The sequence below is a fragment of the Scyliorhinus torazame genome, chromosome 11, assembly GCF_047496885.1.
Source record: "Scyliorhinus torazame isolate Kashiwa2021f chromosome 11, sScyTor2.1, whole genome shotgun sequence".
Taxonomy (NCBI): Eukaryota; Metazoa; Chordata; class Chondrichthyes; order Carcharhiniformes; family Scyliorhinidae; genus Scyliorhinus; species Scyliorhinus torazame.
The window spans coordinates 199246723-199273718 of record NC_092717.1 but is presented as its reverse complement, the minus strand read 5'-3'; the positions used below and the strand labels follow the sequence as shown (position 1 = coordinate 199273718).

Here is a 26996-nt window from a genome sequence, read left to right as displayed (position 1 = left end):
ATGTTTTATTAAGAAAAATATGGGTTGGAACAGCGGTATGCCATTCAATCCCTTGTAGCCTGTCTCTTCATTTAATTAGATTGTAGCTGATCTGTATCTTAAATCAATTTGGCACCCTCACCCTCCCCCCAACCACCAAACTTGGTTTTATCCTCTAATCACACAGGCCAACAAAAACCTATGAGCCTCAGTTTTGAAATTTTCAATTGGCTCAGCCTCCACAGCTTTTTGGAGGGAAAGAACTCCAAATTTCCATTTGTGAAACCATTTCCTGGCATTATCCCTAGCTGGCTCTGATTTTAAGAGCCCCTTGTTCTAGGCTCTCCCACAAGTGGAAATAACTTTTCACTATTAAATTCTACCATCATTTTGAACCTCAATTCACCCTTAATCTCCTATATTCAAAGGCATACAAATCTATGTAACCCTATGCCTCATAATTTAACCCTTTTAACCATGGCAGCATTCTGATAAACACACACCTCACCCCATCCAAGGTCACTCCTTCCTAATGTGACATTCTGTTGCAGTCTAACCAACCTTCTACAAGCGTAATGTAACTTTCAATTCATTATATTCCATTTGCCTGAAGATAAATATTAATATTCCATTAGGATTTGTTTTTGTGCAACTAGTTTCTAGTGATCACTGTACATATACCGCTAAATCTCTCCACTCCTCCACAGTTTGTAGCTTCTCACCATTTTGAAATTCAATCTAATCTATCTTTCTTCCTATTGAACTCTCCCTTTATTGGACTCTTACTTAATTCATCAGTGTCCCCATTGCAACTTTCTGTTCTCACCCGCACGACTTGCCCTGCCCCTATCTTGGTACCGTCAGGATGGGAAAAGACTGAAAATGAACAAACGGCACATCCTCAAGTCTTCAGATAGTCTTTCAATCAGCGGTGTAAGCATTGGTGTTTCAGTACCTCTGTTTGAAATAATTTGACACCAAAAGGCATGTGCCGCACTGCATCTGACCTGGGCGCACTTGGCAATGCCATCGGGTGAGCAGAATAAAAATAGTTTTCTTGCATTGATGTGGCTGCCACTGATAAAGTGATTCACACAGAAAATAACAGGTGGCCATGTTAAATAAGCTCACTGCTCCGTGAAAGCGAGCCACTTTTCCATTACGTACTTTCCAATTGTGCTCGATTTGTTTACCTATATTTTCAACTCTTAATCACACGGCTTGCTTGTTATGTTGTTTGGAAACGCGTCAGTGTTTCAGACCATCTGGCTTATAGCAGTGGGTGTCGCCACACCCACATAATGGGCTGGCAGCTTTGCAGATAGATGAACAAGTATGCAGCATTAAAACCTCCATTCCTCGGATAAAAGATGCTCCTTCAGAGATTTTCTGAATGTCAGCAAATTTGCAAGACTGCAACTGTTAGCATTTAAATTAGCTTTGGTTAGTTCAAAATCTGACAGATACGTCTACGTATTTATTCTTTTTGTATATTTTAAAAAATAAATTTAAAGTACCAAATAATTTTTTTTCCAATTAAAGGGCAATTTAGCATGGCCAGTCCACCTACCTTGCACATCTTTGGGTTGGTTGTGGGGGTAAGACCCACGTAGACATGGGGATAATGTGCAAACTCCACACAGACAGTGACCCCAGCAGGGATCGAACCTGGGTCCTGGGTGCTGTGAGGTAGCAGAGCTAACCATTGCACCACCGTGCCGCCCTTTCTGTACATGTTAATATTAAATGTTATGCCATTAGATCCATGCTTGGAAGCTTTGAGTCTTCAGTATGCTAAGTCATTAATATCTATTGTTCCTAATCTAATATCTAAGTCAAGGGCCAAAGCCATGACGAAAGTGATGTAATAGCCTTTTAGTTCAGTTTAAAATACAAGAAAATTGTAAATAGGTTAGCAGGAGGAAGAGAAGGAGGAGAGAGGGAAGAGAGAAGGCGGACTCAGCTGGCTGTAATATGCATTCTTTTGCATTACATCTTTCTGAATCTTCATGTTTGTGCATATGTACAGACTCCACCTCAAAACCCTGGAGAGGTCTCATCCACTCTGACTGAGAGGAATTCTCCACATCAACTGTCAGGACAGGTGTACTAACATCAGTATCCTTGAAGGAGCCAAAAGAACCAGCATTGAAGCTATGATCAGCTGAAACCAACTCTGCTGGGCCGGCCACGTGCTTAGGATTTCAGAGTCCTGACTGCGAAAGTAATTCTTCTCTGCCTAGTTCAAGGAAGGCTTCCAAACAAGAGAAGGACAAAGGAGATGCTTCAAAGACACCCGGGAGGCTTACCTCAAGAAATGCAACATAGACATCAACGCCTGGGAGACCTTTGCTGAGAAGAGACCTACTTGGAGGAACCTCCTGATTGAGGGGACACAATTCTTCGAGGACCTTTGCTGTTTGTAGTATACATAAATGATTTGGAGGAAAATGTAACCAGTTTGATTAGTAAGTTTGCAGATGACACAAAGGTTGGTGGAATTTCGGATAGCGATGAGGACCGTCAGAGGATATAGCAGGATATAGATTGGTTGAAGACATGGGCGGAGAGATGGCAGATGGAGTTTAATCCGGACAAATGTGAGGTAATGCATTTTGGAAGGTCTAATACAGGTGGGAAATATACAGTAAATGGCAAAACTCTTCAGAGTATTGACAGGCAGAGGGATCTAGGTGTAGAGGCCCACAGGTCACTGAAAGTGGCAACTCAGATGGAGAACGTAGTCAAGAAGGCATACGACATGCTTGCCTTCATTGGCTGGGGCATTGAGTATAAAAATTGGCAAGTCATGTTGCAGCTTTGTAGAACCTTAGTTAGGCCACACTTGGAATATAGTGTTCAATTCTGGTCGCCACACTACCAGAAGGACGTGGAGGCTTTGGAGAGGGTACAGAAGAGGTTTACCAGGAGGTTGAGGGGCAACTTAACGGAAGTCTACAAAATTCTGAGGGGCATGGACAGAGTGGATAGTCAGAAGCTTTTTCCCAGGGTGGAAAAGTCAATTACTCGGTGACATAGGTTTAAGGTGCGAGGGGCAAAGTTTAGAGGAGATGTGCGAGGGAAGATTTTTTACACAGAGGGTAGTGGGTGCCTGGAACCCGCTGCCGGAAAAGGTGGTGGAAGCAGGCATGGTAGTGATGTTTAAAGGCTGTCTTTACAATTACATGAATAGGATGGGAATAGAGGGATAAGGACCCCGAAAGTGTAAAAGGTTTTAGGTTAGATGGGTAGCATGGTCTGCGCAGGCTTGGAGGGCGAAGAGCCTGTTCCTGTGCTGTACTTTTCTTTATTCTTTGTTCTTTGACACCTAACAGCAAGAAGAGTCCCATAAATGGAGCCTGAGGAAGGAATACCAACGATCTAGAGTCCAAGGGCTGATCCCACCTCCCGGAAACACCTGCCAAGTGTGAGATTGAAAATGTGGCTCTAGGATTGGGCTCATCAGCCACGTATGAACAAACAGAACCCTTGACCATTAACACGGAGTTCCTTCAGTGGACAATCAAACTCGTCAGTGAGTGATCGCTGAAGAAGACTAAACTGAAAGCATTTATACCCAAATATGTATGTTTAACGTATAAGCACAGCACTTTGGTTGAATAAACACGGTTTGTTCTCACTGGAACGACGGAGGTTGAGGGGCGACCTGATAGAGGTCTACAAAATTATGAGGGGCATTGACAGAGTGGATAGTCAGAGACTTTTTCCCAGGGTAGAGGGGTCAATTACTAGGGGGCATAGGTTTAAGGTGCGAGAGGCAAGGTTAGAGGAGATATACGAGTCCTCCGAAAGCTAGTGTTTGAAACAAACCTGTTGGACTTTAACCTGGTGTTGTAAGACTTCTTACTGTGCTCACCCCAGTCCAACGCCGGCCTCTCAACATCATGACTTTCCTTGACAGACATCCTACATTTAACTTCTGAGCAAAGCAGTTAAATTTATATTGTGCAGGCTCTCTATTCTACCCTCTGGAGAGAGAGATGCAGAAGACGGGAGTTGCCGGCCTGAACTAATTTATAGAGTTCGAGGAGCCGGCAGTCAAGCTTGCAGGGGAAGAACTGGACTCAGCCTGGGCAGATGGAGAAGTCGGCGGGTGGCCTCCATCCAGTAGGGATCCATGCATGATCATATAGAAAGCTAAGGGTCATGTGTTCCTTCATGTTGGAGGCAGCTCTTGTAATCACTCACTGTCTCGGCTCTCATTTAAATGTGCTGGCACCAAGAGGGAAAGGCCAGAACAAGAAGCCCTGCTGAACAGTACCTCCAGCCCACAGTGGACTGAAGACATTGGGGACGAGGAAGAAAGTACACCTTCAGTGTCTTCACAACAGCCAGTAGCGCAGAGCCTCAGACCTTGGAGGGTATGAGATCAGGCAGGGTCTCACATTCTGATGCTCGCTGCTCTTCTGGGATTAGTGTTGCATGGGATGCTGGAGATGCAGAAAGAGGTGGGTTTTATGCATCAGAGAATACATCCATGCTGGTAAAACATCATGTGATGTAATGATGTCAGCAGAGTGTTTGCGCGGGCTTTGCAGTTCTCCATCTTAGGTTAAATAAACAACACCTCATAGTAAACCTGGCATCGTGTTTTGAAAGAATCCGGACGGTGGACACCTCTTTGCAGCAACAAAGAATATAACAGAAGTGAAAAATGCCGACCAGGACTGAGGCAGGAATAATCGCTGGAAGGAGAAATTTGTCGACATCGGAGCGAGGGAGGATTCTTGGGACTGGACTCACGCAGACACGCCGGGCGAAGCGCTGCTGCCAATGCTGAGGTATTAAAAAATATATGACTGCAACTGTGAGTAAAGAAGGCCGATGGTTGGGGAAAACATGCTTGCCATTGAAGTGAGTCGGGTCTGGGCAGTAGGGACTGCGCACGTGGCAAATTGAAACAGGTTACAGGAAGAGGGCATTTCGAAGTCTGCTGACTCTGCATTGGTCACTACTCAGGGAAAAAGATCAAACTGCAGGCAGGCAAAATGGAAAAAAATTCTAGTTACTTGTAATAAAAGTATTTGTGCCATACTTTCCATAAAAATCAGAAAGGAGGAAGCTGGTATAAGTGCAGATTCCAGAAACCGGGATCCCAAATTATGGGAAACACAGGTGCCTTGGATTCATTTAATGAAGACAGAGACTTGGAACTCATACAAGGAAAGATTCCAGTTATACCTCGTAGCAAACCAGACACCAGAGGATCTAAAGGTTGCAACGTTTCCCAGTTCAGTAGGGCATTAAACCTTTATGCTGCTACAACATTTAGTTCACCAACAAAACCAGAGATAAGGGACGGGATTCTCCGACCACCCCCCCCCCGCCGGATCGGAGAATCGCCGGGGGGCGGCGTGAACCCCGCAGAGGATTCCGCACCTTTGGGGCGGCCCGACGCCGGAGTGGTTCATGCCACTACTCGGCGCCGGAGTTGCTCGTCCTGTCGATTCCCGCAGAATCCTGCCCAAGTTCTCCACTTAAAAAAAAATCATTTATGGGATGTGGGTGTCCCTGGTTAGGCCAGCATTCATTACCCATCTCTAGTTGCCCTTCAGGTGGTGGTGAGTTGCCTTCTTGAACAGCTGCAATCCTTCAAGTGTAGGTACACCCACTGTGCTGTTAGGGAGGGAGTTCCAGGATTTTGCCCCAGTGACAGTGAACGAACGGCGATATATTTCCACGTCGGGGTGATGAGTGACTTGGAGGAAAACCTCCAGGTGGTGGGGTTCCCAGGTATCTGCTGCTCTTGTCCTTCTAGATGGGAGTGGTTGTGGGTTTGGAAGGTGTTATCTAAGGAACCTTGGTGACTTACTGCAGTGCATTTTGTAGATGGTACACGCGACTGCCACTGTTCGTCTGTGGTGGAGGGTTTGAATGTTGGTGGAAGGTGGAGCAATCTAGCGGGCTGCTTTGTCCTGGATAGTGTCAAGCTTCACGAATGTTGTTGGAGCTGCACTCATCCAGGCAAGTGGAAAGTATTCAATTACACTCCTGACTTGTGTAGATGGTAGACACGCTTGGGGGGGGGGGGGGGGGGGTCAAGAGGTGAGTTACTCGCCGTACGATTCCTAGCCTTTTTCCTGCCCTGGTAGCCACAGTATTAATGTGGCTAGTCCAGTTCAGTCTCTGATCAATGGTGACCCCCAGGATGTTGATTGTGGGGATTCAGTGATGGTAATGCTGCTGAATGTCAAGGGGCGATGGTTAGATCCTCTAATTGAATTAATGAAAATGAAAATATTACAGGGGCATTTCTCTCCTCGACCATTATCGATTGCAGAAAAGTTTTGTTTACATCGCAGTAGTTAGGAAGAAGGTAAAAACATTTTAGAATTCGTAGTGACTTTAAGAATATTAGCAAAATATTGCAAATTTGGTGCAGCACTTGATACTTTTTGTGATTGGCTGGTTTGTGTATTCTGCAGTGAAGTTATTCAGAAGACGTTGCTTATTGTAAGTGATTGAACTGTAAAAGGTGCTGCGGAAGTTGCCACATCTTTGGAGATTGCAATGAAAGAAGCTTCACAGATAAGGGCTGAAGCAAAGATTCACAAAATGGATATCATAAGGAACAAGGCTGCAAAGGGTGCAACTGTGTCACCAATGTACACAGGTTGGACACTCAGTGGAGGAATGCTGGAGTAAAACAAATACATGCAAGAACTGTGGTAAGAAGGGCCATATTGCCAAGGCGTGTTGGGCTCAGAAATCCTCTCCTCCACCAAGAATGTGCAAGAAACAAAACACATCTAAAAAGACCAGCTGTGTCTATAAATTAGTCGATGAAGCTCAAGATCACACAAACCTCAATGTAACCGAGCTACTGCAGGAACTAAAACTAGGGGCAAGATTCTCTGATCCTGAGGCTACATGTTGACGCCGTTGTAAACGCCGTCGCGTTTTATGACGGCGTCAACAGGCCCCTAGGAGCAGCAATCCTGCGCCTCACAGGGGGTCATGAACTGCACTGGAGCGACTCACGCAGCTCCAGCTGCCGATACCGGCGTCAGAACTGGTGCCATTGGTCTGCACATGTGCGCTACGGCCAGCGCGAATTCGCGCATGCGCACTATGACCGGCGCGAACTCGCGCATGCGCTAGTTGCCTTCTCCACGCCGGCCTCCTCGCAACATGGCAGAGAGCTCCAGGGGCTCAGCGAGGAGGAACACAGGTCCCCCCCAGGAGAAGCCGGCCTGCCGATCGGTAGGCCCGGAACGCGGGCCAGTCCACGGTGGAGCTCCCCCCCCCCCCCCCCAGGGTCGGATCCCCCTCTCTCCCACAAGACCACCGAGGTCCCGTTGGGTAGGACCACACGGTGGAGGCCCCCCCCCCCCCCACCCGGGGTCGGATCCCCCTCTCCCCACAAGACCACCGAGGTCCCGCTGGGTAGGACCACACGTGAACGGCGCCAGCGGGACTCGGTCTACCTCGGCGGCCACTCAGCCCAACGCGCGCTGTGAGCGGAGAATCGGTGGAGCGGTGTCGGAGCGGCGTCGCGTGAATCGCGCTCCCCCCTGGCGGTACTCCGGCCCGGCCCGAGGACGGAGAATCTCGCCCTAGGTGTCTTGTCAATTTGGGACGATCAACAACGTTTTTGGGCATATCCAAAACTTAAAGGTTATGAAATTACAATGGAAGTGCATATCAGCGCAGCAGTATCCTTTATACCTGAGACAGTTTACCATCAAAAGCTAAAGTATTAAAACCGACAAATAATACATCCTAAGGATGTACACTGAAGAGGATGTAGTGTTAAAATGATGCAATATGGTGAAAGCAGAAGCAAATGGACAGATGACAGATGCCTCTTCATGTTGTCCATGGACATTTACCTGCTCTATTTGGCAGATCATGGTTGGCAAAGATTTGGCTTAACTGGGAAGCAGTAAATCAACTGTGGATTCAAAGAGAAAGCTTCATGATGTATTGATCTCACAAACAGCCCCGGATATCAACATAGTCACTCTCATTCCCACATCACCTACATAGGAAGATGAGATAATAGAAATATTCAGTACCGAGGTGGAAACTACAGAATGAAGATTTACGAGAGGCCCAACTTTGGAGGACAGATGATGGAATTCATGGAAGACTGTCCATCTGTCTATGATCGTTTCCGTTACATTCACTCCTGCCATGTGATGGACGGTTACTGTATCTTCTATGAACATCCCAACTACAGAGGCCGACAGTACTTCATGAGACCCGGTGAATACAGGAGATACAGTGACTGGGGCGGCTACAACTCAACTATCGGATCTTTCAGACGCTTGCGGGATTTCTAGTTTGTTCTTGACAAATATGGTTTTATTTTTATGAGACAGGTGTCAGCAGAATAAATATATATTTTTTAAAAAGGGCAGCACGGTAGCATTGTGGATAGCACAATTGCTTCACAGCTCCAGGGTCCCAGGTTCGATTCCGGCTTGGGTCACTGTCTGTCTGCACATCCTCCCCGTGTGTGCGTGGGTTTCCTCCGGGTTCTCCGGTTTCCTCCCACAGTCCAAAGATGTGCAGGTGAGGTGGATTGGCCATGATAAATTGCCCTTAGTGTCCAAAATTGCCCTTAGTGTTGGGTGGGGTTACTGGGTTATGGGGATAGGGTGAAGGTGTTGACCTTGGGGAGGGTGCTCTTTCCAAGAGCCGGTGCAGACTCGATGGGCCGAATGGCCTCCTTCTGCACTGTAAATTCTATGACGAGCAACTTGTATCAACTTCTGATGAAGTACAAGAAGGTGTTCAGAAATTTTCTAGGCTCTATGGCTGGAGTTGAGGCACACCTAAAAATCAAGCCAGACAACACTCCCAAATGTCTCAAAGCTAGAACCGTACCATATGCCATCAGGCCAAAAGTTGAAGAAGAACTAGAAAGACTAGTATGAACAGGAGTCATTGGACATGTTGTCACATGTGATTGGGTAACACCAATGTTCCTGTATTGAAACATGATGGCTCAGTGAGAATTTGAGGAGATTTAAAACAACTATTAGCCAAGTATTGTGTGCAGATCATTATCAACTACCGCAGATTGAAGACTTGTTTGCTGGACTTTCTGGAGGGCAGAAATTCAGTAAAATTGATCTTTCACTGGCATATCTGCAGATGAATGTGGCTGTAAAATCATAGCCACTTCTCACCATCGTGACACAAAAAGGTTTGTTTTCTTAAAGAAGATTTCCTTTCGGAATAACATCTGCGCCTGCTGTTTTTCAAAAATCCATGGATGAAACTAAGTGGCTGAATGGAATGCAATGTGAACAGTGAACAGGAACACTTGGAGAATTCGGAAGCTACCTTGAAGCGTTTACAGAGCCACAATCTGAGAGTTAAAAAGGAAAAGTGTGACTCTTTTAAGTCAACCATAAATTACCTTGGTCATATCTTTGACAAAGATGGTTTACACAAGAAGCCGAAGAAAATGTTAGCAATCTTAGAAGAATCATGTCCTCAAAATGTGACACAATTAAGGTTGTTTCTAGGATTGATCAATTATTATGGTAAATTTGTGCCGCATTTAGCAACAGAAGCCTTTAAACACTTACAGACATGGCACTGGTCAGAAGAATGTGAAAATGCACACAAAGTCAGAGATGTTGTTTCACTATAATCTCAAGCTGAAGTTGCAAATTTTTTGCGATGCCTCTCCCAATAGGGCTGGTGCAGTTTTGTACATAATGCCTTCAGGAGAGGAGCAGCCAAGAGCATTTGCTTCACACACTCTTACTGACACAGAAACAAATTATGCTCAGCTACAAAAAGCGGCACTGTGCGTTATTTTCAGGGTAGGAAGATTCCATCATTACGTTTAAGGGCATCATTTCACACTTTTGATGGATCATCAACCCTTGGCCACAGTTTTTGGGCCGTATAAAGGTGTACCTTCTTTGGCAGTAGTAGATTGTAAAGATGGTGAGGATGAAGGAACTTGCGCGCAGTTATTTTTGGTGGCCAGAATTATTTGCTCAGATTGATGAGAAAGTAGGGCAATGTCAATCCTGTCCAAAACGAAGGAGCAGTCCACGATTACAACCATCACATCCATGTGCTGATACAACAATGGCAGAGGATACATATTGTTTATGCTGGCACACTGGAGGGTCACATGTTCTTAGTGATTGTGGCCTCACTAAATGGCCAGAAGTTGTGATAATGAAGTCAACACCGACGGAGCAGACCATTAAAAAACTAGACAAAACATTTGCAAGATTTGGAACACTGGAGCAGATGTCAGTGATAATGGTACGCAATTTACTTCAAAGGAGTTTGAGGACTTCTTGAAGGGGAATGATAGACACCATATCAAGTCAGTTTCATATCATCCAGCAATGAATGGATTGGGCAAATGTTTTGTGCAACCATTAAAGCATTCTATCAAAGCATCGATGGACTAGGGGATATTGGCAAGAAGCGTAAACAAATTCCGAATATTTTACAGGAACACTGTACACACCACAACAGAGTTCACCGGCAAAGCTGCTGTTCAAAAGGAAACTACAAAGTTTGATTTGTTAACTGATGCTGATTTGTCAAATGACAACAACAAGCATACAATATTAGGAGGGTGCAAAACTCTAAAACATGAGCATTCAACCAGGGTGAGAGAGTGTTGGGTAGGAGCTACATCAACGAGAAATGGGTACTTGCTGTGATCGAGCATAGATCATACACCGTTCAGACAGATGATGAAAGAGTTTGGTGACGTTATGCTTATCAGCTACTTGCTTCCCAGAATGAATTGACCAAAACTTCTCAAGAGGTACTTCTTTTGGAAAATCTAGAGTGCGATACTTCTGAACAGAGGCCAGGCACAGTGACAAGCTGAAGTGTTTCTGAGGATATTCCAATACCTAAACTGGCAGCCACTGGAGTAATCTCTCAGGAAATGCCATCAACTAAAGGGAATGAGGACACTTCCAAGGTCTCGAGTGTAGAATCTTAGAATTTACAGTGCAGAAGGAGGCCATTCGGCCCATCGAGTCTGCACCAGCCCTTGGAAAGAGCACCCTACCTAAGCCCACACCCCCACCCTATCTCCGTAACCCAGTAACCCCAACCAACCTTTTGGGACACTAAGGGAAATTTAGCATGGCCAATCCACCTAACCCGCACATCTTTGGACTGTGGGAGGAAATCGGAGCACCCAGAGGAAACCCACGCAGACACGGGGAGAAAGTGCAAACGCCACATAGACAGTGACCCAAGCCGGGAATCGAACCTGGGACCCTGGAGCTGTGAAGCAACTATGCTAACCACTGCGCTACTGTGCCCCCCCAAGTAGCCAAGTTCAAGATTGTCGAACTCAACCAAAAAAGAATAGAGACTGTCCATCACAGAGTCTTATTAAATTGTATATTTCTATAAGTGGATCTGTAGTATAAATGTTAATTGTTGTACAAACGAAGAAAAGGGGAAAGGGTGTTATGTACCGGAGAGTACATCCGTGTTGGTAATGCATCACGTGATGTGTAGTGACGTCAGCAGTGTGTTTGTGCGGGCTTTGCTATTCTCCATCTTAGATTGCATGAGCAACTCCTCTTAATAAACCTCTCTTTGCCATTTATTGCATGAGCAACTCCTCTTAATAAACCTCTCTTTGCCATTTGAAATAATCCAGAGTGTGGGCATCTCCAAACCTTTTCCCTTTGTGTCAACAAAGAAATATCACAGTGAGGAACATCAGACAGAGGTGGCAGATGCCCTTAACTGAGGGACCACTGAAGCAGAAGAGTTTGTCCACCTGCTCTTGGCTGAAGTGGTTCTAACCCATGCACACATAAATGTCTCCATGGGGAGGATGGCGAATGATATGGAGAACCTCGTCCAGCAGAACGGTAAGTTTCTTTTGAAGATGTGTGCAAACCTGCACTCTATCGCTGTAGCTGTGGGTGAGATCTTGCTCTGGCTATGCAAAAGCATTACGGGTATCTTCCAAATGCCATTTCCCCTGATTTTAGCAGAATATATTTTCCCTGCACACTGTTGAACAATATTTCAAATATTTCCCATTTTTGTCGTACATTGCTGTTTGCCATACAGTTCACCATTTTATTTTCCTGGGGTGGGGGTTGTTTGGCTGGTCTTCCCATATGCAGTCTTAAATCCTCTCTGAGTGCTGACCCTGCACCTGGTCTTTCTGGGAAGTTCTTCAGAACAAAGAGACACCCTGTTTTTTTAAAAGAAAACTGTGGTGAGAAAAACAGCTGCTCAGGAGACGAAATACTTTGGAGTTAATGGTCCCGTAGAGCTATATAAATAAACAACAGTAATCCTCCATTTAAAACTGCCTCGACCTGTTAATCAAAATACTTTTTAAAGGCAATGCACCATGAAATTGAATGTAAACAATGCAGTTCATAGCTTTTAGGCTTCTCGGCATGCAAACAGGTTTGAAAAAGTTAAAGGGCAATGAAATTGGGTGTAAAAAAGTTCAACGGTTTCCAGCACATGAAAAGGAATAATTTTATCTTCATCTCACAGATCTTTGAACCTGGCACATTTACAGACTGCTAAAAGGGTTTAAGGCTGCAGGAAGACTTTCACTTTATTCTCAGAGAACTTTAATATTGAATTGCTGACAGACAGTTTAAAGGGTTTAAGCTACAGAAAGGAAGACATTTGATTTGCTCTCAGGGACCTTTAATATTGACATGCTGACAGACAGTTTAAAGTGTTTGAAGGTTGCAGATGGGAAGACCAGCCAAACTACCCCATCCCAAGAAAGACCCCCGACCTGAGCCTCTCCAGCCCGGCCAAGGTCCCCAATGTCCACCTCCCATGAGGGACCCCCTTAGGCTCTCTGGAGGCACATGTAGGCAGGGTACTCACTCCCTTGTCACCCCTTGGAGTGCAAGGTGCAAGGTTGGCACTGCCAAAGGGCGAGGCTTGAAGAGGGGAATGACGTGAGCCTAAAGAGAGGAACCGGGGAGAGTTGAGGGGGGAATGGATGCTCTGAAAGGTGAACTGGCTGAGGGGGAAATAGGGGGGCTGAAGGAGGGGACATGGTGAGAGGGCTGAGTGGGAGACTGAGGGGGGTCCTCTGTCAACAATTATCATAGAATCATAGAATTTACAGTGCAGAAAAAGTGCTTTCGGCCCATCAAGTCTGCAGCAGCCCTTGCAAAGAGCACCCTACCTAAGCCCACACCTCCACACTATTCCCGTAACCCCGCAACCCCACCCAACCACTTTGGATATTAAGGGCAATTTAGAATGGCTAATCCACCTAACCTGCACATCTTTGGACTGTGGGAGGAAACCGGATAACCCGGAGGAAAATGGTGGAGCAGGCTCGAAGGGCAGAGTGGCTGCTTTCTAATTCATTTTTTCTGAGGGCTTTGTGAGCACTTTGGGAGGCTGCTGCAACAGTATTCTGAGATCTGTGCGCTCTTTAAAAAGGGCACCCCGATCTCTTGAGGAGCAGGACCTGTCAGAGAGATTAGTTCCGACCCCTCCCAAGTCCAGCGAAAACCCAGATGTGCCACTGAATGGCACAATAACCCAGTCCTGAGTTTTCCAAGTTCCATTGAATGGTACGTCAGGTTCGGTCCGAGCACCAGTGGGAAACACACTGGTTATCCCGCTGGTGTGGGAATTTAGCCTTAAATCAGGTGAATTGCAGCCAGTAATTCCAATAGCATATGTTCCCTTGTTGGTGTTTTCTACATAATGGGTTATAAAGGAGTTCTGAGCACATTGTATGAACAATTCCCATATTCCCTTTACCTATCCTTCTGTCTAATTAATATCATGATAATTGAAGTCCCTCATGATTGTTATTCGAGGTATTTTACTGAACTCTCTAATTTGTTTGCATATCTCTTCCTCCACCTCCTTTCTATTTTTAGCAGTCTCTAGACTACAGCTGGTATGATTGATCCTTTACTATCTCTTATCTCTTTCATATGGATTCTATTTTAACCTTTAAAAAAAAAAAATTGGCGTACCCAATTCATTTTTTTCCAATTAAGGGGAAATTTAGAGTGTTCAATCCACCTACCCTGCACATCTTTGAGTTGTGGGGGCGAAACCCACGCAAACACGGGGAGAATGTGCAAACTCCTCACGGACAGTGACCCAGAGCCGGGATCGAACCTGGGACCTCGGCGCCGTGAGGCAACAGGGCTAACCCACTGCGCCACCGTGCTGCCCTCACATTCTATTTTAATCTTGTTGAGAGCTGTGTCCCTTTTCCACCGCTATTATGTTACTCTGAATAAGTACAGCTACTCCACCTGACAGTTTTCTCTATGTTTTCTAAATATGTTATATCCTACAATGTTTAAATCCCAGTCGTCGAGTCTTAGAATTTTTACAGCACAGAAAGAGGCCCTTCGGCCCATCGTCTGCACCGACAATCAACCACCTATCTATTCTAATCCTATTTTCCAGCACTTGGTCCATAGCCTTGTATGCTATGGAATTTCAAGTGCTCATCTAAATGTTTCTCAATATAATGTGAAAAATTGTCAGCAGACAATTTTCTGTGATGTTTCATGATGTAATATGGTGTATTGTTTAATCACAGTGTTTCCTGATACCGACTATTTCCATAAAATTAGAAAGTTTGATAATTGCTGGATGCAAGATGTAATGAACAGTGTTCCAAATAAGCAAGCAAGTCCATTATTTGTTGACAGTCTTTTATTCGCTCATCTTCAGAAGCATCAATTAAACAGCAAATACGTTTTAGACATTTCTTCCCACAAGGGAATCAAAAAAATTAACAAACAAGTTACTGAGTAGGCTCAACAATGGTAAATCTGACCACTGGTTCAGTTTATGTAATTGAGATCGGTGTTGATACCTCAACAAAGGATCCACACAGTAACCACAATTTTTTAACGATGCATGATTTATTTCACTATTTTCTATTTTTTCTGCAAGTTATATTGAAAGTCTTTAAGACAAATCTGAATTGTGAAATCATCTGAGGTGTTTTAATTTTAATTATAAACTTTGTTTGCCTGTTCCGGCTGTGTTTGTGTGACTGATTGTTGGTGCCTTGGCTCATGTTGATCTCGGCTCAGCTCATCCTCAGTGGCATTGCCTGGAATATAAAATATGGGTTAAAGTCACAGGACAGAGTGGTACTTTCATGACAGGTTTAATTAATGGTCTACATGATACAGGGTGCACCATTGGGTCTCTCACTAACCATTTACAACGATCTAATGCACTGGTAAAAATAAAAGCCAGGATATGGACAAATGTTCTAGATATACATGTTCACTTGTACATGCTCCGCCCTCTATATCAACAGCACTCAAATGGAATCCCACTATCTATAGATTTTTTGACGTCTCTTTATAATGGTAGGGCAGCACAGGAGCACAGTGGTTAGCACTGTTGCTTCACAGCGCCAGGGTCCCAGTTTCGATTCCCACGTGGGTCACTGTCTGCATGTTCTCCTTGTGTCTGCGTGGGTTACCACCGGGCGCTCCGAGTTGCCTCCCACAAGTCCTGAAAGACGTGCTGTTAGGTGAATTGGACATTCTGAATTCTCCCTCTATACCTGAACAGGAGCCGGAATGTGGCGACTCGGAGCTTTTTCATAGTAACTTCATTGCAGTGTTAATGTAAGCCTACTTGTGACAATAAAGATTATTATTCATTAATTAGGAGTCACATAAATCCAAACCTTTCTTTCACAAGCACCCACAGAGGGTGAACGCAAACAATGGGCGTGATATATACTCTGGGCTGGATTCTCTGCCCCGCCGTGCCACATTTCTGTTTCACCGCACCAGTGGGATGCTCCGTCACGCTGGCCGGTCAATGGGGTTTCCCATTGTGGGGCAGCCCCACGCTGTCGGGAAACCCCTGGGCTGCCGACAAAATGGAGCATCCTGCCGGCAGAGAATCCAGCTGCCTATATTTGGTTTTCAATCATCCATTATAGTTTATCTTCTCTCCATATATTTATCATTGTTACCATGCTTACAATGCACTTCCAAATAAAATATGAGAAAAACATTGAGGTCATTGAGTTCATTTATATCACAGGCCATGTGAAAACTCCTGTATTCCTCCCCAGACTGTTTTACTCTCCTGAGGGAAATGCTGCATAAGTGTTTTCTAAAAACTTATTAGTTGTGCTTTAATCACACTGCCCCTCCCGTGCTTCTTTTCCAGTTTGGACTTGTTTTTGCTCTTTCCTTCACAAAACATTTAAAAATATTTATCTCCATGAGGATGCTGCATAAATACCTGTTGTTGAGATGCTTGGAGTCTATTCTACATATCCACCGTCTGTGTGAGAAAAAACTATTTTTTTCTTAGGTTGAAGGATCAATCTTGTGTTCGCAATAGAGAGCTGTGTTCAAGGAGAGAGGGGTGCAGGGTGTGGGAGGGGGCACTGCTACAGTGTTATAGATTTATCGCTAAACTCCCTGTTGCAGCATGAGATTTTTAAATTTAATCAGCAATCTCTAACGAGACTTGCTTTCTTTTCAACACGCATGACAGATGTATTCTGTGCCTCACCTGATTGGTGGGGCAGCATGGTAGCACAAGTGGCTAGCACTGTGGCTTCACAGCGCCAGGGTCCCAGGTTCGATTCCCAGCTTGGGTCACTGTCTGTGCTCCTACAGTCCAAAGATCTGCAGGTTAGATAGATTGGCCATCTAAATTGCCCCTTTGTGTCCGAAGATGTGCAGGCTAGCTGGGATTATGGGGATAGGGCAGGGGAATAGGCCTAGGTAGGGAGTTCTCTCAGAGGGGCGATGCAGACTCGATGGGCTGAGTCGTGTCCTTCTGCACTGTAGATATTCTATGGACTTAAGTACAGTTGGCACTGTAAGCAATGTTAGCTCTCCCTCTCTGGCTGCGGCCAGCTAACTGTACAGGCCCAAGAATCAACATCCCAGTGAGATTAACCCAGAACTTGATGAAAAAGTACATGGGTGTGGAATCAATCTCATTGGGATAATGACTCCTGGCCTGTACATTCAGCAATCACAGCCAGAGAGGGAGAGCTATCATTGCTCACAGTGCCCAGGTTGCAGATTGTGTTTAAGTCCATACAATCCCTACAGTGCAGAAGGAGGCCACTCAGCCCATTGAGTCTACACCAACTGAGATACCCTAAATTACGACTCAGGAGAGGAGTTTGATAATACAAAGGCTTTAATTACCAGAGAACCAGACAGCTGCCGAGAAGTGTGCTCACTGCACGCTGCATACTGAACGTAACCTTATATACAGCTTCCTGGGGGCGGAGCCGGAGGCGGAGTCCCCCAGGGTTCCAAACCTGGTCTTAAAGGGGCCTACGCATTAAAGGTACATGCGTATACAGATATCATTTATCACATTCACCCCCTGTTTAAAAAAACGCATAGTCCGTCGGGGGTGAAGTGGAATTACAAGTTCAGTCTTTTGGGTGGTCTGATTGCCCGTGTCGGCCTTCTCAGCTCCGGCGGTGGTGCGGCGGATACGGTCGTCCTCGGTGGTGGTATATCCGGGAGCACGGTTGTCTGAGCCTTTGCCTGCGTTGGAGCAGGGGGGCTATCCGGGGTGACTAGGGTTATTGGTGCCAGTGCCGGCGCCGGCGCTGGCTGGGGGGGAGGGGGGCACTATGGGGGGGCGCTGTCAGAGTTGACCGCTGGGGGGGGGGGGGGGGGAAACGTCGGTGGAAGGGGGGGGGCGTCGGTGTGCGAGCCAGCGGGTGCCAGATCTCGCAGGGAAATGGTGTCCTGCCTGCCGTCGGGGTGCTCAACGTAGGCGTATTGAGGGTTTGTGTGTAGTAGTTGGACCCTCTCGACCAGTGGATGTGTCTTATGGCTTCTCAAGTGCCTCCGGAGTAGAACTGGTCCCGGAGTAGTCAGCCAACGTGGAAGCGAGACCCCAGAGGTGGACTTCCAGGGGAAGACAAACAAATGGTTGTGAGGGGCCTCGTTCGTGGTCGTACAGAGGAGCGACCTAATGGAGTGTAGGGCATCGGGTAGGACCTCCTGCCAGCGGGCGATTGGGAGACCTCTTGACCGTAGGGCTAGAAGAACAGCCTTTCAAACTGTCGCGTTCTCCCTCTCCACCTGCCCATTTCCCCGCGGGTTATAGCTGGTCGTTCTGCTCGAGGCGATGCCCTTGTTAAGCAGATATTGACGCAGCTCATCGCTCATGAACGACGTACCCCGGTCGCTGTGGATATAAGCGGGGAAACCAAACAGCGTGAAGATGCTGTGCAGTGCCTTGATTACGGAGGCCGAGGTCATATCGGGGCAGGGGACAGCGACGGGGAAGTGGGAGAATTCATCGATGACAGTGAGGAAATAACTGTTGCGGTTGGGGCCCTTTGAAGTCCACGCTTAGTCGCTCAAAGGGCCCAGAGGCCTTTACCAGACGAGCCCTGTCTGGTCGATAGAAGTGCGGTTTGCGCTCCGCACAGATCTGGCAAGCCTTGGTCATGGCCTTGACCTCCTCGGTGGAGTAAGGTAGGTTGCGGGACTTGATGAAATGGGCAAGCCGGGTGACCCCCGGGATGCAGAGGTCATCGTGGATGGCCCGCAGACGGTCTTTCTGCACGTTGGCGCACGTGCCGCGGGCCAGGGCATCTGGGGACTCGTTGAGCTTTCCCGGACGATATGTAATATCGTACGTGTAGGTGGAGAGTTCGATCCTCCACCTCAGAATTTTATCATTCTTTATTTTGCCCCGTTGTGCGTTATCGAACATAAAGGCGACCGACCGTTGGTCGGTGACGAGGGCGAACCTCCTACCGAGTGCCTCCAGTGCCGCACAGCCTCCACTGTGGTTTGTGCCTCCCACTCGACTGCAGAGTGTCGAATTTCCGAGGCGGTGAGGGTTCGGGAGAAGAACGCTACAGGTCTGCCCGCCTGGTTGAGGGTAGCAGCCAGGGCAACGTCTGATGCGTCGCTTTCTACCTGGAAGGGAATGGTTTCGTCCATCGCATGCATGGCGGCCTTGATGATATTGGCCTTGATACGACTGAAGGCCGACTGAGCCTCAGCCGTCAGGGGAAAAACCCTGGTCTTAATGAGTGGACGGGCTTTGTCCGCATATCTGGGGACCCACTGGGCATAATAGGAAAAGAGCCCCAGGCACCGTTTGAGTGCCTTGAGGCTACGGGGAGGGGAAGTTCCTTAAGGGGGCACATGCGGTCGGGGTCTGGCCCTCGGACCCCATTTTCCACGACGTAGCCGAGGATGGCTAGCCGGGTTGTGTGGAACACGCATTTCTCTTTATTGTATGTCAGATTGAGGGCCCGGGCGGTCTGGAGGAACTTCCTCAGGTTTTCGTCATGGTCCTGCTGGTCATGGCCGTAGATGGTGACGTTGTCCAAGTACGGGTATGTAGCCGGTAAGCCGTACTGGTCCACCATTTGATCCATTGCCCTTTGGAAAACGGATACTCCGATTGTGACACCGAAAGGGACCCTGAGGAAGTGGAAGAGCCGACCGGCTCCTTCGAAGGCCTTATTGGGGCGGTCCTCTGGGCGGATAGGGAGTTGATGATAGGCTGATTTTAGGTCGACCGTGGAGAATACTCAGTACTGGGCGATTTGGTTCACCATTTCTGCTATGCGGGGAAGTGGGTACGCATTGAGTGGCGTAAAGCGGTTTATGGTCTGGCTAGAGTCCACCACCATACGTTGTTTTTCTCCAGAGTGGATTACCAGTACTTGTGCCCTCCAAGGGCTGTTGCTAGCCTCTATGACCCCTTTTAGTAGCCGCTGAACCTCTGACTTGATGAAAGTCATGTCTTGGGCACTGTACCGCCGACTCCTGGTGGCGACGGGCTTACAGTCGGGGGTGAGGTTCGCGAAGAGGGGGGTGGTGCAACTTTGAGTGTCGCCAGGCTACATACCGTGAGCGGGGGCAGGGGTCTGCCGAACCTCAGGGTCAGGCTTCGGTGGCTGCACTGAAAGTCCAGACCGAGCAGCAGGGGGGTGCAGAGGTGAGGAGGGACATAAAGTTTAAAACGGGCGTATTTGGCACCTTGGATAGCGAGGTTTGCAACACAATACCCCGTGATTTGGACCGAATGAGACCCAGATGCGACGGCGATAGTTTGGGAGGCGGGATAGGTGCACAGGGAGCAGCGTCTTACCGTGTCTGGATGGATAAAACTCTCCGTGCTCCCGGAGTCAAAAAGGCAGGGGGGATGTCGCGGCCGTTGATTTGAACCTGCATCATTGAGTTTTGCAGGTGTAACGGCCGAGATTGATCGAGTGTGATCGCTCCTAGTTGCGGGCAGTCAGAGTCCTCGGTTGAATCGGACTCGCAAAATGGCCGACGCTGTCGGTCCCACGTTTTGAGTTTTGACGATGGCCGCCACCAAGATGGCCACAGAAGTAGCATTGGGGGCCCCCGGTGTGAGCGGGTCGCCGCGCGGCGCAGGCCTGAAGCGTGGCTGAGTCTGGAGGGGATCGAGAGGGGTTCGCAAGGTCCGCGGAGTACGTGCGGAGATTATGGTGGGCCACTTCCAGGGAAGAGGCGAGCATTACCGTGCCTTGGAGGTCCTTCGCTCCGTCTTCTAGGAGCCGCTGCCGGATGTACGTGGATCGGATACTGGACACGAAAGCATCACGAATATGTAAGTTCACATGGACTTCTGCCGTCACCTCTTTAGGGTCGCAGTTCCTGGCGAGCATGGTGAGTCTCTCCAAGTATTCATCTAGCGTTTCCCCGGAGCGCTGGAGGCAGGTCGAGAGCAAATGTCTGGCGTGTACCTCGTTTATCGGCTTTACGAAGCGCTTCTGTAGGATTTTGACCGCCGTTTCGTACGTCGTAGCTTTCTCGATCACGGAGGATAGTCGGTGGCCCACCCGGGCATGTAGTAAGCTCAGCTTGCGAGGTCCGTCAACTTCAGTCTCTGAGGAATTCAGATAGGCCTCAAAGCACCGGAGCCAGTATTTAAAAATATCAGTGGCTTCCGGCGACCGAGCGTCCAAATTGAGCTTCTCCGGCTTTAGACCGCTGTCCATCATGATGTAGTCTGGATATTAAATTGAGATACCCTCAATTACGACTCAGGAGAAGAGTTTGATAATACAAAGGCTTTAATTACCATAGAACCAGACAGCTGCTGAGAAGTGTGCTCACTGCACGCTGCCTACTGAACATAACCTTATATACAGCTTCCTGGGGGCGGAGCCAGAGGCAGAGTCCTCAAGGGTTCCAAATCCTGTCTTAAAGGGGCCTACGCATTAAAGGTACATGTGTATACAGCTATCATTCATCACACCAACCCTCCGAAAGAGCACTCAACCTAGGCCCACTCACTCACCCTAACCCTGCGCATTGATCATGGCGAATCTACCTAACCGGCCGATCTTTGGACTGTGGGAGGAAACCGGAGCACCCAGAGGAAACCCAAGCAGACACGGGGAAAAGTGCAAACTCCACACATACAGTCACCCAAGGGCGGAATCTAACCTGGGTCCCTGTGAGGCAGCAGTGCTAACCACTGTGCCACTAATATTCCTGGAGATTTACACCTGAAGTGTATTCCTGGATATTTAATCACATGAGTTGCTCCCATGCTCCAGCCGTTAGTCAGCCAACACATCCATTGAAAAGCAAAAAGATTCTTTACCCAATTGGATAATGTCAGACAGACGGGCAAACCGCTTTCCCCCCCCATTTTCAATATTTTTATACCTGTTAAAGAGAAATGTTCACAGAAAATGATTTTAAAAATATTTTTATACATCAAAAAATATTTTTTAGCATTCTGATGATTTTTCTGTAGTTGTGTCCTGGAGATTGAACTTCAATTCCGGAAGATTCCAGGCCAATCCTGCAGGGCTGGCTACTCTACTCAATCATTATAGATTAATGTGAAGAAACGAGGAACTGAAATTGTATTTATTTTGAATTGCTATCCAGTGAGTGCTATCAGAATATGTATGTGTTTGGATGATGGTTTTATGGTTTGAATTTTTTCCAACACCTTTTCTTCTGCACGTCGGCACAGGCTTGGAGGGCCGAAGGGCCTGTTCCTTGCTGTACTTTTCTTCATTCTTATACCACCTCCAAACTGAAAACCTGGGATTTCTTGCCTTTCCACTCGATTATTATAACGCTTGATGTGTTAATACGTCAAATGTTGAATATATTAACATTTTAATCACTTTCCCCAAGAAGAAGGGAACATAGAAACTTAGGAATTGCTGGATGAGTAAAATTCAAGGTTCATCTAATTTGCCTTCTATCATCCTGGTCATCACATGTTACAACGATAATGGAATAGTCCATTAATCATAACAATCAATCTCTATAAATTTGTTCACAACAAACACAGCCATAAGATGGACAACCACCCAATGGTAGTGAGGGTTGGCACTGCAAATCCCAAGTCCCTTTTTGCTCCCAAGCTTACTACACTCAACCCATGTCATGATTCAAATTACATAGTGACCAAAATATTATTTTCTGAATCAAATCTCTATGCCTATCTCTAGGTGATTCTCGTACTTTAGAATCATTAACAAGACTTCCGGTTGCGGCCATGCCTGAATAGGTCGCACGTTCGGCAGCTCCCGCCGGGAACGGACTTTAGGGCTCTCTGGAGGGGCCCCAACGGCACTTGTTCGACGGCTTCCAGTGTGGGAAGGTGACAGCAAGGTCCCCCCCGACAGTATATGGATTGGACCAGGAGTGGAGCGGTGAAAAAAGGGATTTTGAAGCAGCGAAATGTGAGGGAGAAAAAGCAAGATGGCGGCGGGTGGAGACCAAGCAGCATGGGCGCAGTGGTCGCAGGAGCAGCAGGAGTTTCTTAAACGCTGCTTTGAGGAGCTGAATTCAGAAATGCTGGCACCAATCAAGGCGGCGATTGAGAAGCTAGTGGAGACCCAGAGGGCCCAGGGGGCGGCAATCCGGGAGGTGCGGCAGAAAGCCTCGGAGAACGAGGATGAGATCTTGGGCCTGGCGGTGAAGGTGGAGGCACACGAGGCGCTGCATAAGAAGTGGGCGGAAAGATTTGAGGACCTGGAGAATAGGTCGAGGAGGAAGAATCTTTGGATTCTGGGTCTCCCTGAAGGAGTTGAGGGGCCCGATACCGGGGCATATGTGAGTACGATGCTCAATTCGCTGATGGGCGCGGAATCCTTCCCGAGCCCCCTGGAGCTAGATGGGGCTCATCGGGCCCTGGCAAGGAGACCCACGGCCAACAAGCCGCCAAGGGCTGTAGTGGTGAGGTTTCACCGCTTTATGGATAGAGAGTGTGTCTTGAGATGGGCCAAGAAAGAGCGGAGCAGCAGGTGGGAGAACATGGAGATCTGAATCTACCAGGACTGGAATGCAGAGGAGGCCAAGAAGAGAGCTGGCTTTAATTGGGCTAAGGCGGTGCTCCATCGGAAGGGGGTGAAGTTCGGTATGCTGCAGCCAGCGCGATTGTGGGTCACATTCCAAGATCGGCACCACTATTTTGAAACGCCTGAGGAGGCTTGGAGCTTTATACAGACTGAAAAGTTGGACTCAAATTGAGGGTCTGTGGTTGTGGGGGGATGTCTGCTGTATATATGGTTTTAACTACGTGTAGGGAATGTTCCCTTGGTTGGGTGCTGGATGGGGATGGGTGAAGGGATTTGATGGGGAGACTGTGGGAGAGTGTGGGCGCCGGTGTTGGAGGGAGGGGAGGCCCGGGGATGGGGGAATTGAGATAAGGCCGCAAAAGGAGCTGCGCCAGAGGGGGCGGGGCCGGCTCAGGAAAGCGCGGGCTTTTTCCCGAACTAGGGAAGGACGGTGGTGGGGGTCGGAGTAGCGCACACTGACTGCTAGGGAGGAGGGGGAGGGGGGGGGGATTCCCACATTGGGGGGGGGTCGATGGGAAGGCGGGAGAGGCCGGGGTCAGCAGGAGTCAGCTGACTTACGGGAGTGTTATGGGGGGAGCAAAAGAGCTAGATATGGATCTAGCGGGGGGAGGAGGGGGGAGGGGGGGTATAGGGTTGCTGCTGCATTGGCCAATTGGGAACTGGAAATAGGAGAGGTGGTCGGGGCGGGGGTCTGCCGTCTGGGGGACTGGAGGGTGTGGGAGGCGCGGGCACGTGACTGGCCTAGAAAAGGAGATGGCTAGTCGGCAGGGGGGGAGGCGGGGTGGGGGGGTGAGAAGCCCCCCAATCCAGCTGATAACTTCGAATGTGAGGGGCCTGAATGGGCCGGTTAAGAGGGCCCGAGTGTTCGCGCACTTAAAGGGGCTGAAGGCAGACGTGGTCATGCTTCAGGAGACACATTTGAAGGTGGCAGACCAGGTCAGGTTGAGAAAGGGATGGGTAGGACAGGTATTCCATTCGGGGCTGGGTGCGAAGAACAGAGGGGTTGCAATACTGGTGGGGAAGCGGGTGTCGTTTGAGGCCAAGAATATTGTAGTGGATAAAGGAGGTCGATACGTGATGGTGAGCGGTAGGTTGCAGGGGGTGTGGGTGGTACTGGTAAACGTATACGCCCCAAACTGGGATGATGCCGGATTTATGAAGCGCATGCTGGGTCGGATTCTGGACCTGGAGGCAGGAAGCTTGATAATGGGGGGGGATTTCAACACGGTGCTGGATCCAGCATTAGATCGCTCCAGATCCAAGACGGGGAAGAGGCCAGCTGCGGCCAAGGTGCTTAGGGTTTTTTTGGACCAGATGGGGGGGGGGGGAGTGGATCCATGGAGGTTTGCTAGGCCCCTGGCCAGGGAATTCTCATTCTTTTCCCATGTACATAGAGCCTACTCCCGGATAAATTTTTTTGTTTTGAGGAGGGCGCTAATCCCGAAAGTGGAAGGAACGGAGTATTCGGCCATAGCCATCTCAGACTACGCCCCGCACTGGGTGGAGCTAGAGTTAGGGGAGGAGAGGGACCAGCGCCCACTGTGGCGTCTTGATGTGGGATTACTGGCGGATGAGAAGGTGTGCGGGAGGGTGCGGTGGTGCACTGAGAGATACTTGGAGACCAATGACAACGGAGAGGTGCAGGTGGGCGTAGTCTGGGAGGCGTTGAAGGCGGTGGTCAGGGGAGAGTTAATCTCCATTAGGGCCCACAGGGAGAAGAGAGAGGGCAGGGAGGGGGAGAGGTTGGTGGGGGAGATCTTAAGGGTGGACAGGAGATATGCAGAGGCCCCCGAGGAGGGACTACTTAGGGAGCGGCGAAGCCTCCAGACGGAGTTTGACCTGTTGACCACAGGGAAAGCAGAGACACAGTAGAGGAAAGCACAGGGGGCGACGTACGAGTATGGGGAGAAGGCGAGCCGGATGCTGGCACACCAGCTCCGTAAGAGGGTGGCAGCGAGGGAGATAGGTGGAGTTAAGGATAGCAGGGGGAATACGGTGCGGAGTGCGGTGAGAGTAAATGAGGTATTTAAGGACTTCTATGAGGAGCTGTACAGATCTGAGCCCCCAGCGGGGGAAGAGGGGATGCGACGATTTTTGGATCAACTGAGGTTCCTGAGGGTGGAGGAGCAGGAGGTGGCTGGTTTAGGGGCGCTAATTGGGTTGGAGGAGCTGGTTAAAGGGTTGGGGAACATGCAGGCGGGGAAGGCCCCGGGGCCAGATGGGTTCCCGGTCGAGTTTTATAGGAAATATGTGGACCTGCTAGGCCCGTTGTTAGTGAGGACTTTCAATGAGGCAAGGGAGAGGGGGACCCTGCCCCCGACAATGTCCGGGGCGCTGATCTCGCTGATTCTGAAGCGGGAGAAGGACCCACTGCAATGTTGGTCGTATAGACCGATCTCGCTCCTCAATGTGGATGCTAAGTTGTTGGCAAAAGTGCTGGCTACGAGAATTGAGGACTGTGTCCCTGGGGTGATTCATGAGGACCAGACGGGATTTGTAAAGGGCAGGCAGCTAAACACTAATGTGCGGAGGCTCCTCAACGTGATTATGATGCCATCGGTGGAGGGAGAGGCGGAGGTAGTGGCAGCTATGGACGCGGAGAAGGCCTTCGACCGGGTGGAGTGGGAGTATCTTTGGGCAGTATTGCAGAGGTTTGGGTTCGGGGAGGGGTTTATCAGTTGGGTCAGGCTCCTATATAGAGCCCCGGTGGCGAGTGTGTCTACGAATCGGCGGAGGTCGGAACACTTTCAGCTGTACCGAGGGATGAGGCAGGGGTGCCCCCTGTCCCCCTTGTTGTTTGTATTGGCAATTGAGCCTTTGGCCATGGCACTAAGGGAGTCCAGGAAATGGAGGGGGTTGGTCCGAGGGGGAGAGGAACATCGGGTGTCGCTGTATGCGGACGACCTGATGCTGTATGTGGCAGATCCAGTGGAGGGGATGATGGAGGTCATGCGGATCCTATGGGAGTTTGGGGACTTCTCGGGCTATAAGCTCAACGTAGGGAAAAGTGAGCTCTTTGTGGTGCATCCAGGGGACCAGGGAAGGGGGATAGACGACCTACCATTGAAGAGGGCGGAAAGGAACTTTCGGTACCTGGGCATCCAAGTAGCTAGGAGTTGGGGGGCCCTGCACAAGCTCAATTTGACACGGTTGGTGGAGCAGATGGAGGAGGATTTCAAAAGATGGGATGTGCTGCAAGATGGGAGCCTCGGATTGGTCCCCGATTCGGGAGAACCATTGGTTCGTCACGGGAAGGATGGATGGGGGGTTTCGGAGCTGGCATCGGGCAGGGATCAGAAGAATGGGGGACCAGTTTATAGATGGGACGTTTGCGAGCCTAGGGGTGCTGGAGGAGAAGTTTTCGGTTACCCCCGGGAAATGCGTTCAGGTATATGCAGGTGAGGGCGTTTGTGAGGCGGCAGGTGAGGGAATTCCCGTTGCTCCCGGCACAGAGGATTCAGGACAGGGTGATTTCGGGTGTATGGGTCGGAGAAGGCAAGGTTTCGGCGATCTATCAAGAGATGAAAGAAGAGGAGGAGGTTTCGGTAGAGGAGCTAAAGGGCAAGTGGGAGGAGGAGCTTGGGGAGGAGATAGATGAGGGTCTGTGGGCTGATGCCCTGAGTAGGGTTAATTCTTCCTCCTCTTGCGCCAGGCTCAGCTTAATACAATTCAAGGTTGTTCACAGAGCGCATATGACAGGGGCGAGGATGAGTAGGTGCTTTGG

General features: G+C 48.6%; 1 protein-coding gene across 1 annotated transcript in view; it reads right to left on the bottom strand.

Moving 5' to 3' along the window:
- Positions 1-14622: 14622 nt before the first annotated feature.
- The window catches only part of tg (thyroglobulin), a 613433-nt gene continuing 601059 nt past the window's right edge, over positions 14623-26996 (bottom strand). The window contains exon 50 of the mRNA XM_072468601.1: positions 14623-15046. Within this exon, the coding sequence (XP_072324702.1) occupies positions 14943-15046 (104 nt within the window). The 3' untranslated portion in view covers positions 14623-14942. The remainder of the gene's footprint in view (positions 15047-26996) is intronic.